Source organism: Cydia pomonella, chromosome 22, assembly GCF_033807575.1.
Source record: "Cydia pomonella isolate Wapato2018A chromosome 22, ilCydPomo1, whole genome shotgun sequence".
NCBI classification, from domain to species: Eukaryota; Metazoa; Arthropoda; class Insecta; order Lepidoptera; family Tortricidae; genus Cydia; species Cydia pomonella.
In genome coordinates this window covers 4654157-4669017 of record NC_084724.1, presented here as the reverse complement: position 1 = coordinate 4669017, position 14861 = coordinate 4654157, and the positions used below count along the sequence as shown (strand labels likewise).

Genomic DNA, 14861 nt, shown 5'->3' with positions numbered 1-14861 from the left:
TGGCAACCTTACTCACCGGCAGGAACACAACACTATGAGTAGGGTCTAGTGTTATTTGGCTGCTATTTTCTGTAAGGGGAGGTACTTCCCCAGTTGGGCTCTGCTCTAGATTTGGAATGACATCCCCTGTGCTGTGCCCCACCACACAACGCGAGATGACATTCACAGTGCCCATACCTCTCTTTTGGACGTAGTTTAAGGACATACCCGGGTCCAGGCATAGCGAGCAGGAGAATGTGGGAAATCTGCGCACTGGTGTCTCAGTTCTATACTAGTGTGAAGGAGTTTAAACCATGCTTCATCGTGTTGGAGTGGAATGTGACTACGCCACATGTATATGACGTTCAGTCTAAATTCAACATTTCCTTTCCGCAGAGGTCCTCGGCGCCATGGTGTCTGTCCTCCTAATCTGGATCCTAACCGGCATTTTCGTGTACGTGGCCGCCATCCGGATACACTCACGTGACTTCGACATCGAGCCGGACGCCATGATGGTCGTATCCGGTTGCGGTGTCATCTTCAATATCATTCTTGCTGTTGTACTCCATGGATGTTCTGGAATCGGTAAGTCGAAGAATAACCTTTGAGTCTTGGGAAGTTTGAGAGTTGGGAAAGTACCTTAAATATAAGACATAGGATATTTTGCTAAAAGGAGACTGTATTTTATTTTCAAAACCGAGTAATTCTGCATTCAAAGATTTAAAAAAAAAAGTTACTTTGTCTGGAAATCGAACCGACTCAAATGTGAAAAAAAAAATATCCTGTATTTTTATGATGCCAACCGAAGGAATGCATAAAAAATAAGTCATCTCAGAAATATGATATCGCAAAAGAAATGAATAGAGTAAAATTTTTGATTAAAATTTCAAGATTCGGTTTAATTCCCAGAAAAGTAAGCAATTTTCAATTTTTTTTAGAAATTCTTTGAATGCAATATTACTTACTTTTGAAAATAAAATAAAGTCTTCTTTCAGCAAAATATCCTATCTACGATATTTAAGGTACTTTCCCTTGATGTCCCATAGTCTTGGGACGCCCTGTATAATATATAAATATGTACTTAAATACATAGAAAACACCCATGACTCACACAAATAAATGCCCTTACCAGGATTTGAATTTGTACCCGGAACCATCGGCTTCATAGGCATACTCACTACGGCGCGAGAGCAGTTACATGCGCGTTGCCGACCCTAACACTCCCCACTAGTTGCTATTTTCTTTTAAACTAGATTTTGTTATATAATTCAACTTGTGTCATAATCATCCCTATTGGCAATTCAAATTTCTTATGCAAATTAAGATTACTAAGTTTTCGTTTTTTCAGCGCACCACCACACACACGGCGGCGCGGCCTGCACACACGGGCACACGCACGCACACACGCCACGCTCCCGCTTCGGCGTGTTTCGTCGCAACAAGCAAAACGGCGCCGTCGTCAACGGAGACTACGCCGTGAACGGCGACTACTCTATGAAGGAGTTGGGAGAGACGCGGGTCGAAGGCGGTGGCGACAGGTGATATATCCCTCTCACTCTTACAATCGGGAGAAGGGCGGTGGTATGGAAGGTGGAGTTAAGGAATTAAATCTCCATGTACCAAAAAGTGTCATCAAAAAAAATAGGTGGCGCTACAATACCTAGAATACTTGGAAAAAATCAAATCATAGACAGCGCACTTCACTCTAGGTTTTTAGCTACTTTAGCGCTACTCTGGAGAGATTTGGAACTATTATTTATAGCTGACAGCTGGACACTTTTGCAACAGTTCTACCATAAGAGATTTCACTCCTTTTAAATCCACACTCCATAGGCGGTTGTCTATAAACAACTTTGATTTAGTATATTATATAGATGTGCTTGCCCCCGTGAGGGACAGATCATATGCAATGCGACAAAATTAAGAACACGTTTTAACATTCCTGACAATATACCAAGAACAACCTACGTAATTTGGTCGGGTCCATTGTTACCCACCGTGTAAACGGTGGGCAACAAAAAACGTATGTCACGTAGGCAGAAAGGAAAAGTGTATAAGAAGGACAAACAATAATAGCGCTTTCTCTACTACTCCGACTGAATGTTCCATAGGACCATCCCGTTCAGTCATTTCGGTTATTCGCGGGTGGTCTAAAACGCAAAATGACTAGTGTAATATTTTGCCTATATCGCTTTTAGACTACATCGCGAACGGTCTAGAACTCAAAATGACCACTTTTTTATTTCATTAGGTAGGTTAGGTTTGTTAGTTATCTTTAAATGGCTGAAGGCCAAACCGCCCAGAATAGGAGCCCCGCGGCTGAAAGACTGAAAGAGACAAGACTGAAACTTTAAAATGACAGGGTATTTAACCCATATTCTTTCACTGATATGTGTTAAATATCAAACGTTGTTACCATCTACTCGAGTATAGGCCAAAGGTATATCGTAATCTATTCGAGTATAATTTTTTTAACGGATTAACGGAGTTTTTTTATTTTTTTATTTAAACTTTATTACACAAATTTACAAAAAAAGAGTACTAATGGCGGATTTAACGGCTTAAGACATTCTCTACCTGTTATATCTTTGTTCATGACAAACAATAGGTTTCTGTGCTACCCTCTACAATTTATGCCGCACGTTAACGAACTGCCATAAAGCTTTGACAGTACGGAGAATTTGATACTACTAGCGCCATCTATTGATGACTAGTTATTATATGAAACGTGCAGTAACAAAATAACCATACCTTTGTTACCTTGTATATTCGTTGTAAGATTCAAATAGGTGTTTCATTCTTTATATGTTTCATATAGTGATTAAAGTCAAATATTTTATATTCTAACGGTGCGATCCCCTATTTCAAAGACCATTTTAAACAAAGTTATAATTCTTCACAGGAATATAAATCTGCGAGCGGCCTTCATCCACGTGCTTGGGGACTTGATCCAGAGCTGCGGAGTCCTCTTAGCATCAGTGCTCATTAAATTTTACGTGAGTTTTCCAGCACGACCTACTTGTTTTCTTTATGCTATAGTATACTCAGCAAACGAGCAGACGAGACCTACTTTGTATAACAACCACCAAAAACCATAGCGCGGTTGCATATTTATCGCCTGTCACGTTTTAACAAGTATGTAAGTGCGAAAGTGACAGGCGTAGTGATTGGCGATAAAAATGTATCCAGGCTGCCTTCTCTAATGTATGTTTTTAACGAAGAGAATTTAAAATGGAGATGGATTGTCAAAGAATACTTTGTAGTCACAGTGAACTTGACTGCCTCGACACATGATTAAAAGTTTTAGAACGCCATTTCAATTTGATCCTTATTCTTTCACGGATATGTGTTAAATTTGTTAAATATCAAACAGTGGCGCCATCTTACCGGGCACAACGCACAGCTTGTAGCGCCGTCGCTCGAAATGATACCGCCATACATTTGGCCTTTGATTTATTAGATAGCGCCACTTTTTGATATTTAACAAATTTAACACATATATGAAAGGATAAGATCCAAGTCAAATGGCGTTCTAAAAGTTTCGATCATGTGTCGGAAGATGGCGGTAAATTTACTGTGACTACAAAGTTTTCTTAGACAATCCACCTCTAGTTCACATTATCGTTGATACATGTAATGTGTTATACCCACTGCTGATTTGATATTCTTAAAAATTAAATGTTTTCTACAGCCTGAAGCGAAGATAGTGGACCCAATCTGCACGTTCGTGTTCTCCGTGCTCGTGCTGCTGACGTCGGCGCGCGTCGTGCGCGACGCACTAGCAATGCTCATGCAGGCCGTGCCTAGGGACTTCCGGTTAGTTGCCTTATCAGTCTTGCCAAAATACAGGAGTATGCTACATAAGTGTTAAGCTATTCGCCAACAGGTGGCGCTAGTAGTCTTAGAATAAAATAGAAGCGAAGAGAGTGACTCCGGTCTGCACATTCGTGTTGTTCGTTCTCGTGCTGCTGACGTCAGCGCGCGTCGTGCGCGACGCACTAGCAATGCTCATGCAAGCTGTGCCCAGGGACTTCCGGTTAGTTGTCTTATCAGTCTTGCCAAAATACAGGAATATGCTATATAAGTTTTAAGCTACTCACCTAAAGATGGCGCTAGTAGCCTTTTAATAAAACTTAGATTGTAAAAATTATCTTTATTTTCACAAAAGAAAAACACATCGCAAATAATGCGGATTTAATGCTATAAGGCATTCCCTACCAGAACCTTCGGGCAAAGCACATAAACGGGAAACGGTGCATCATCATGTTGACAATAGCTTTTTATAAAATTATGTTTTTTTTTTTATATAAAATCGATTTGTGAAATAAGTACACTGAGCGGCAAAATTGCATAACCAATAAGTGGAGGAGTTGACCAATAATGCTTATTATTTTCGCAGTCGACATTTAGCATCGACTAGCGGAACTCTCAGTACTGCTACTCGACAATAGCTATCGTGGCAAACAAAAAATCGAATGCTCAACGATTTTTAGCTAATATTATAACCAGAGTAAGCGTAGGAGTTGAAAATAGAGTTCTGGTTACTCAAGTTATAATATTAGCGGTTCCGCTAGTCGATGCTAGATGTCGACTGCGAAAATTATAAACATTTTGGTACCAAAACTAATGTATGGAGTGAGCACTCTATTACTTCTTATTTCTCTATGGTTCGGTTGCTACCCAAATGGGAATAAACCTACTGACTAACAGATGGCGCTAGTAGTCTCACAATTCTCATACATTGTTGCAGCTACCGCGAGCTCGTGCAGGCCCTGTCGGGCATCAGCGGCGTGCGGCACGTGCACTCCGTGCACGCCTGGGCGCTCTCCACGCACCATGTCGTCGTGTCGGCACATGTCGCCATAGGTATGTCACATTGACACGAAAGATGTATGAACGTCATCAAAAAGCTGAATACAAAAATAGTCAACACTTCATGAATATTACTAAGAAATATCCATGAATTTTAAATACTTTTATACGAAAAACCTGCAAAATATTAAACTTCTTTTACAAACTCAATGGCCAAAAATTTCGTTACGCTATGTAGCAAAAACTTCAAAGCGTAAGTACTCCCCAACAGATATTGTTAATAGTATCAACATTGTCTAATTTCTTTGGACGTGTTTTTTCTTAGGTCTTAGTACTTTATTATGATATTTCCAGATTTTTGGCTAAATCTATTAAACAATATTTCTATAAGATTGAACAACAAAAAAATTACGTCAACGTAAATGTATGTTATTCCCAGGGCCCGTACATTTCATGCCGTTGATGGAATAATGACGTCACGTTACATAGAGTATGATTCCAATTAGTATTTTCGTAATAATTAATCATTTGCCAACCTCTTTAGTTAACTGAAAAAGATACTTGACAATCAGTACAGAACGTGTAACTAACTTTCATCTTAATGTCCCTCAACAAAATAATAAATTGTTAGTTTATAATATGATACATAATTTTGATTTTTTTTAACAAGTTTTTTTTTACGCATCAACATTTCAACATTTGTAGTGTTATAAAAAAACTGCCTGTGTGTGAAATAAAGTCATTTTTACGTCAACGGCATGAAATATACGGACCCTGGTTATTCCACAATATTCATACCGCTGTGGAGTTATACGGTGAAGCTTCGGCTATCCGCCGATGGATGGCGCCACGGATCATCAAATTTAATCATCAAAACTCCACATTGACCCCTTGTAAATTTTCAGACGAGCTGACAGACTCCGAAGCTGTGCTGCACGCGTGTCAACAGCTGGCGCAGGAGTACAACGCTAGGGCTGGGACGTTCCAGGTTAGATATATCGATACCGATTGAATTAATTATTTTGGTTGTTTATATTTTTGATGTACGTAACGTAATCAATGTAGAATGTGATAAATACTGATTAAAAAATGTGCAGGATGGCGGAAAAATCTGAAGTACTCTTTAATATTAATCTTATAAAACTTTTAATCAAGATTCTACATTTTCAACAAGCTAAGTATGTCAAAATTTTAATCATAATAAACGCTAAAAACTAAAAAGCTGTATAAGGTAACCGGTCAATGGGATTGGCAACTGTCAAAGGTATTAAATAGATGGCGCCAGCATGGCTTCACCTGTCTCTTAGTTTTGTTCCATGAGATTGTTCTTAAATGGAAATTGACACTATTATTATTATTATTGGATTAACACGCAATGCCTATGCTGGCGCCATCTATCTAATACTGCGACCGCCCATTAATTAAGTTCGACCGTTAGTAAATCGATTTTGGCGACTGTTTTAGGTGGAGCGTTATTCGAGCGCGATGCCAACGTGCGGCGACTGCAGGCAGCCCGGACACGTGCCATGACATCTAACTACGCTCACCCATTAGCCGAGCCAGGTCTGTGGCTTTTGTATAGCAAGTTTCTCTAAAACAACGACATTTTGGATACACACCTTTTTTTTTGTATAAGCAGACTTGTCATAAGAATAATAAAACATATAAGATTCACACTACTGGCGTGATAATCTCTCAGAGACTCACCCCTAACATTAGTTTATATACGAACTACAACACAAAGTAAATCTTTATTGTTGTGTTACTAAGACAGGCAAAATCCGCAATTCAGGCTTCGTCTATTAAGCAAAAAACATCCACAACAGATTCCTCAAAATAATTCGACAAAGGTTGTGTCAACTGCCTACCTAGTACCTTACCCCGCCCCTTGATATTCACCTGAACCAAATGTGCCAAAAATACTAGTGGCATAGTGAGGGCCGCAGCCTTCCAACCGTCGCCCGCGGGCCTCGAGCAGGGCCTCGGCGCCGATCCCCGCCGTCTTCCAGGCAACCGGAACTAAATAGTACCTTTATTGCCGAATGTACTTGACGCTCCCAAAGCATTATACTCGTAACAAAGATATTAGTTCAAAGTCCAGGGTTTTGCTAGTAGGTGCCGAGTTCTACTCATCTTCTAAATTTATCAACAGATCAGCTCAATGGTACTAAAGTATTGTATTGTTATCTGGATTGTATTACATTGGCAGTGTCGATCGATACAACTAATAGAAGTTAGTTATAAATAGACTTATTTTTTTGGCAATCGGTACAATAATTGATACATACTGAATAAGAATTTGTCGGCATTTAGAAGAAACTTAAAACTACGTTTTTTTTGTTCATTTAAAATATTTTTGAATCTCCCCTCTATATAAAAAATGTTTTATGTTCCAGGAATCAACGGATAGCTCAAATACTGAAACACCTGAAGTATAAAAACGGCAACTGTAACATAGGATAAGTATTATAATTTAATTAAATTTTGCCAATAGAATGGACAATTAGCAAATTCGCAAAATGGCGCTGGCGTCGCATGATATTTATATTTTATTGACTTGAAAATAATATAAAAACACGACGAAAATGTTATAATGATTACGTAACTATAAGTATTGTTATGATTTAAGTTATTTTTGTATGTAAAAATGTTTTATAGGACGTATAAATTAGTTAACCAATTTCCTGGTAGATGGCGCTCTAATGCAAGATAGATCGCGCTGTTAAGGTTTCTCCGGAGTTGATGGGGTCGCCGCCATACTAATTTTTCGTTACTCTGGTTTCCCTTCAAAACGAATAAATCTTTCGCCTTTTACTAAAGATTTCCGTGGAGGGGAACACTCAAATGAGTCTTACTCAATTTTTGATGCCTTGCTTTCAGCAGGGCTTATAAATTAGTCAAATCATAGGATATAGAATATGCTGCGCGAACCTTGCCTCGCGCGCGTGAAAATCGCGAAGTTACAGTATTATTGAGGCTGAGGAGTGGGACGGGACTCGTTTCATTTCTTCGTATTTCGTGTCTAATCTTGAAATAGTGAATGAAAGCAGACATGCTCTCACACACGTTTTTATTTTATCCATTGAATGTAGGCCTATTAAATTATCATCACAATAATTTTAGCATAATAATTTGATCTCAAATTAGTAATTAATCATGTTCTAGCGGAGGCGGTGGCTCTAATCCTAATTTCCTATTATAAGTCTAGTGCCAATGCTTCATTTAGAATGCATTTTTGATAATCACTGTCATTATATAGTTCGTGTCATCCACGATGACGCACAGATTTGTCAAATCTAACCTTTAATAACATAACAATAAGTCAAGGCACGCGTCTTCGTGAATGACACGATCTATAGACCTTTATCCAAAGTGCCAAAAGTGAGTTTCCATTTCATTTAACCTCGGAACATCTGGGAAGTACTCCCAATTGAAATTGACAAGGAAATAATTTTCAGCATAAATTATTTGACATTTTCAAGCAAGGTATAGTCCCCATGAGATATAATCGGGGCGGACAAGTTACTCAAAAATATCTGAACACGTACTCTAACGCCTTGAGTATAGGCGTGTTCAGATATTTGTGAGCTCCTTGGCCGCTCCCATATATCTGATGGTGACTCTATATTATTGACCATCTCGATTTAAATTTGGGTGGATTAACTATATCTTGTTATACTGTCCCCTACACCTTACATTAGTAAAACAGTTTGTTACAAGGAATGTTGTGTAACGATGTGGAAAGACTTTATACTACTACAAAAAATTTTGTTTAATTTCGATACAAAAATGCCGGGATTTTAAGTGTGACTCATAATAACTTTACCATGGCAACGAGTGTCGAAAAAAAGTTGATTCACCCATTTATGGTTTTACACTTTAATGACGAAACAATCACAATTTACTTGAAAACGTTGAAACTTTTCGGCAGGTGTATTAGTTAAAGGATTATTTAACAAAATATTGTCGTTTTCGTGGTTTAAATACCAGTTGTTGTTAGTATTAAATTGTATATATTGTTCGGCAAAAAATATAAACGTAATATATATTAAACTAAGGGATGTACATTCGTTGACTTAAAAACGTTTTCAAACTTAAAATAATCTATGAAATAAGTATATAGACAAACCCCCTTATTCATAAATCTTTACGGGCCTGATTTAGTTCAATTATGTTTTCTCCCTTTCCGACAAATGCATAACTCAAAATGACAGATAAAGACAAACGATTCATAGCTAATTCAGACCAGTAACGCGTTTATGAATAACGCCAAAAGACTACAAGTATTTTATATTTAAGATTTTTTTTAATATATGTTTAGTATTTCCATCACAGTCAATGGCAATATTAGGCCAATCTTTCCGAAAGTCGTGGAAGAGAGGAAGGCCTTTTGCCCAGTAGTGAAACACAATAAATAATAATTATCAAAGAACGTCCTGTCGTCTACCCAGATCGGATATCACAAGCCAAAAAAAGGCATATACATTTGTCAAGGTTTTGAGAAAAAAACACCCCTCTATCTACCCAGGCCGGAGATCTCCGTCCAGTATTTTGTGCTCCATTTTTGTTACGTACGGATATCTCCGGCCATTTCAACCCCAGTCGAAAAGCAGTTTTGTTAAAATCAAAATAAAGCTGCTCTTCGACTGCGGATTTGCTCGGGTGCAAAGAAAAAACGTAACAAATCTGGGTTGGCCCGCGCGGGTGGGGAGCGGGAGACAAGGGCAATAAACTATCGGCCGGTAATCTCCGTTTTTTTGACAGCTTGGTAGACGACAGGTTTTAATATTACTTGACCTTCCATTTGCCAACAAGATTGTTCAAAAGTTCGGACCTTACTTTGTCATCGCAGCAGCCGCTATCAGATATATCGTAGCGGCCAAGGTGCTCAAAAATGTCTGAACATGAACCTTAACGTGTTTATATACTTGAGGCTTTGTCTTTATATTAGTGAATACCTTCGCCGCTTTTGAAGTAATGAATATATGTGACCGCAGAAGGCAAAATTGTCATAAGGACGAGACTTGCTTGTATCTTTATACGAACGTGCCCCACCGTAGACCGCATCATCACTTACCGGTCGTGGTCAAACGCCTGCCTAATCTCCATAAAAAAGAATAACCTGACAAGGTGCCCTTATGGCAAGCGACAAGGTGGGATGTTTTGCCGGCCGCGGTCACATATCTGGTATGAAGCTGCAGAGAAGAAATATGTATTTTGACGGAAACAAAATAAGATAAGGAATAGGAATATATTTATTTTGTTAATTAGTAATTTTGTCAGTAATATTCCTATACCCGTACTAGATAAGAATATAATGAGCTTCTTGTAAGATAACTTAGTAGAAAATTATAATCGTAGAAATAAGTGCATTGTATGTATGTATATGAATTGGGCAGTATTTCAATTAAATTACATGCTAGATGTTTTATTCCTAGTGGTATTTTAATATCAAAATTATTATTTTAATGTAGGTACTGGAAAACAACTGTTTTATTATTAGGTTTTTTGTTACACAATCGTTCACTAGATGGCGTTAGTGATATCGAGAAATTATACAATTTTAGTTATTTAAATTTTTTAACGTTGATTTTCCATTGCGTTTGTATTAATTTACTAGTAAATATGATGATATTGGTGATATTAATTAATTATTATTATTTATTTAGGCCACCATCAGTTTCATACTATTGCGACTTTCTCAAGACTACTAACGCCATCTAGTTTCGTGTTAGTTAATTAAATATTGAATACATTTTATTTATTTTACCGACTTTATATTGACATGGGAATTTTGTCGAACTTGATATAGCGTCGATAAAATAACTAATATTGCTTTGTACTACTTTGAAAAGGGCTATAAATTATATTTATTAGAATTTTCAGTACTTTCACTAGTTAAATATGGCAATTGTAATATTTTTGTATATTCGTAGGCCGCCCTTAGGAACATAATGGTTCAAGCGGGACGATCATGTAGCAAGACATTTCTCACTTGTCTTTTTTGGAATATTTTAGTAATAAAGAAAAAATAAGGAAAAATTACCATTTTGAACGTCAGCTTGATGTTAACTGTGATTACAGTTTCAAAATAATTGTTATTTTCGACAAATTTGACTATTTTGGAGGTAATACAATTATCAAAAAAGACAAGTAGGAATAGGAATCGACTAAGCCTTGATTTTACATTCCGAATACAAAAATGACAGTGCAATAGGTCAATTAATTACCCAATTATTCTAATTTGTACTAAAATAACGGATCAATTGTCACAACACAACCAACCACGGATCTAGAATGACACACGCCCAAAGATAATTGAAGTGAAAAAGAGAAGCCATCTTGTATATGACCATTACATGCGTGTGAAAGACGCAGACGACAAATGAAAAACGTGACCACTTTTGGGCTTCATAGCGGCTTCTAGCGGCCTCTTGAATATACCAAAAAGTAAGTTTAGCGGACTGGAATATACGAAAAGCAATATTCAGGAGATACGGTGGGTGGTTATATCTTGGAATGTAAATATAATATATACACTATGTTTATTAACCAAAACTATTTACTCAATATTTACCCGTTAATATTTAGGTCATACTGAGCGAATTCTATTATGGGGCCAACCCCGTATTCACGAAAAAAATTGACTCCATAGAAAATTTCCGTCAGATCGGCCAAAAAGTACGAAATAGCATAATTTTATTTCTTGATTTCGGGTTTGGACATGTATTAAGTTTCTCAGTATGAACATTTACAGGTTTGAGTTAATGATTTTAGTTAATAAACATACTGTATATACAAATAATTAACGCAATAGCATATTATTTCTGAATTCAATACTTCAATTACACTCGACAGCTTTCCGATTCTGGTCGCACTTCTGATTGAAATTCTATGAAAATATGACGTTATAATGACAGTCTCACACTTTGTTCTAGTCAAATCAGTGTACAAAGTTCGCTTAGGTGGACTATGTGACAGGCAATAGATGTTCATAGCAGATCTGTGCAACCTGTCATTTAAGTATCTGGAATATAAATTAGGCTAATAAAGTATGAAGGCGGGTAGCGGTAAGGAGAACACTCGTGTGTATAGGTGGCACCACAATGCCTAGAATATTTGATAAAAATTCAAATCATCGACAGCGCACTTCACTCCGTCAATAACGGCTAAGTTCATACGAGTAGCTTCTCTAGCGCTGCTGGAGGGATTTAGTACTGTTATTTATAAGCTGAAAGCTGTACACTTTTGCAACTATTCTCCCAAAAGAGATTTTTTTTAACCTTTTTTAAGGGCCTTTTTACACATATTGACTAAGCCCACAGTAAGCTCAATAAGGCTTGTGTTTTGGGTACTTAGCCGACGAGATATATAGTATAGTATATAAATATTTATAAATGCTTAAAAACATAGAAAACACCCATGCCTTAGGAACAAATATCCGTGCTCATCACACGAATAAATGCCCTTACCAGGATTTGGACCCGGGACCATCAGCTACATAGGCGGTTTACCCACTAGGCCAGACAGGTCGTCAAAAGAGGTTTCTCGTTACTCTACCCTCCATATAATTAAGTATAGTATTTTGACAATTATTGGAATTTTATGCTCAAATAGCTAATATATAAGTAGATGTTGTAATGTAGATATTTTTTATCCGTGAGTTCTGGTGCATGTCCGTTATAATAGTTATTTACGATACAAGTGCAGAAAATAGGAAATTCGCAACGCGTGGTGATAAATTAAAACGACCGAAGGGAATGTTTTAAATCGACACGCGTTGCGAATTACATACGATTCTTTCTTAGACTACACGTCTTTTAAAATCAATAACTCTCTGGTTTTAGCAAAATAAAGAGTTTTTGTAGCGCTCTGTTTTTGACAAGTTTTCTCCGGTTTTTAAAGTATAAAACTTAAACTTGAAATAATATATGCAGATTTGAAATAGTCTAAATTTAAGCTAGTTGCTTGTCGATATCCATGACTTGAAGCGTATTATGAATTGTCAGATCATATTTTATATTTAAGTTATAAAACCGAATAATAATTTTGAATATTTTAGGGGAAAGTGTACTTAACTCAAAATAAAATTTTATATCGAGGGGTAAGCAGTCAAACTCGATAAGTCGAGATGTTTTTTCGTTCAAATAAGAACTCCACGTACGTCAAATATGTTGACTTATCGAATATCTTGGGTTGGTCGTAATTAAATGAATGTATTATTATTATTTATCGGGTTTGACCGCTAACCCCTCGATATAGCCGCATATGTTTAAATTGAATCGTCTGACACCTTTTTGTCTTACATTATAACTAGGTATTTGTTTCAATTTCAAATAATTAAAAATGTATGAAGTTGAATTTTTTGGCTGTTTAGCATTTGTAATTATTTATCATTATTTAAACACAAAGGTAAATTATATAGGTATAGGTTTATAGGATATAATCTGACAGTAATTTAACGCGTCAAGTTTACTATATACTCTTTTCCTTCAACATTAACAGAAAGTAATGGACAAAATATATAACTCGTTGAAATGCTTTAATAGGTAGTATATAGTTCGTGTCATCCACGATGATGCGCTGATTTGTCAAATCTTACCTTTAAAAACATGTCGTAACGAGTGAAGGCACGCGTCTGCCTGAACGACACGACCTTTTAAGCTCGTAAAAGGTATGTCAACCACCAATGTGAAAACAATTATTAATGTTTAAGACTATTTACTTATTCTAATGAATTTTTCATTCACAGAATTGTGTCGTTCCTTAAACAAGGGTGTGATGCTTTATATTTATTATTAACGAGGAATATGAGATGCTTTGTATTTTAAGTGTACAATCATTCTGGGGTCCCTTTTCATAAAGAACGACACAAGGGGCTAGATATTGACTAATCGGAGCTATATTTGAACTTAAATCTAAAAAGAAACTGATTAGCCCTTTTCCTTGCATAGTACTATTTATCTACCTCATACGCGCCAATAGAATTTCAACTTGAAATCATTTAAAGTTCAAATTAAATTGCGCTTTGGGGAAATATGACTTCGTCTTCAAATCATCAAAGCTGGATTAATTGGAATATATTTAGATTATTTTGGGAAAACTTTGTAGATTCGTGCGGCCTGGAAAAGGGTTAACACATTCACTGCCAGCACGAGCTACGAGCGTAGCCGATAACACGGAAAAAACCGTAGGTAGAATGCGCCTACGAAAAGAGACCCCGCCTAGCGGGTCGCTGCCAGTGAACGCGTTAATTACAACTATCTGTATCTTTAGATATTTAAATAAAAGTAAACAAACAATTTTTACATTTTCGGGTAGTAATAAAATTCATTGGTTAACCAACCAAATACAAAACCGCCTGGATCTGTCCCTGAACGACCTGACTTTACTTACATTATTTGATCATGTAATGTTTTCATCTACCCTCAACTGGCTTAATGACTTATTTGAGGGTAGATTTCGTACTTTTATTTAAATACCTAAGGATAGAGTATAGTGTAAGACCTGAGTGGACGCTAGAAGCGGAGCGTTCGGCGCGGCGTGCAGCGTGGCGGCGGGCTCACGTGCTGTGAGCAGCGTGCAGTGCGGCCGCTCCTATATGTTTGCATTTGTTTAATATGCACGCCGCACGTCCGCCTCGAGGGTCCACTCGGGCCTTACTGTTACGTTGTTTCCAACATGAATTTAGAATGCATTTTGGCTATCTAACATATAGATCCTGTTTTCTGTGATTTGATCTACTACAGTCAACCCAATTTAAAAATGGACTATAATTGCCGATAACTACCCCGAACTCGAGTTGCCAAATTGTAACCAAAAAAAATGTATTTTTGTAAATGATTTTGTGGATAAATATATATTGAGATGAGCGTTGATTTAATTTATAATATAATTTTTGTTATTACATTCTCCGTCCCGGTACGAACCGTTTTTTCTGTTGTATTATTGTAACTGGAATAGTGAAAATAAATTATTATTGTAAAACTGGTTTTTATTATTACTCCTTGCAATAAGAGTCAGCGACATAAAGTAACTAAGTGAGCGAGGTGTTGTAAATAAATATTGTA

General features: G+C 37.0%; 1 protein-coding gene and 1 non-coding gene across 3 annotated transcripts in view; both read left to right on the top strand.

Annotated features, from left to right (window-relative positions):
• The window catches only part of LOC133530351 (proton-coupled zinc antiporter SLC30A2-like), a 41185-nt gene extending 26407 nt beyond the window's left edge, over nt 1–14778 (top strand). For both annotated transcript variants that reach the window (XM_061868260.1, XM_061868261.1), the window contains exons 4-11: nt 376–564; nt 1328–1517; nt 2882–2975; nt 3671–3795; nt 4730–4845; nt 5697–5779; nt 6256–6354; nt 7188–14778. In XM_061868260.1, the coding sequence (XP_061724244.1) occupies nt 376–564; nt 1328–1517; nt 2882–2975; nt 3671–3795; nt 4730–4845; nt 5697–5779; nt 6256–6321 (863 nt within the window). In that variant the 3' untranslated portion in view covers nt 6322–6354; nt 7188–14778. The remainder of the gene's footprint in view (nt 1–375; nt 565–1327; nt 1518–2881; nt 2976–3670; nt 3796–4729; nt 4846–5696; nt 5780–6255; nt 6355–7187) is intronic.
• LOC133530477 (U5 spliceosomal RNA) lies at nt 7562–7678 on the top strand. The gene has a single exon (XR_009801312.1). It is a non-coding gene; the product is annotated as a U5 spliceosomal RNA (small nuclear RNA).
• Nucleotides 14779–14861: the final 83 nt, after the last annotated feature.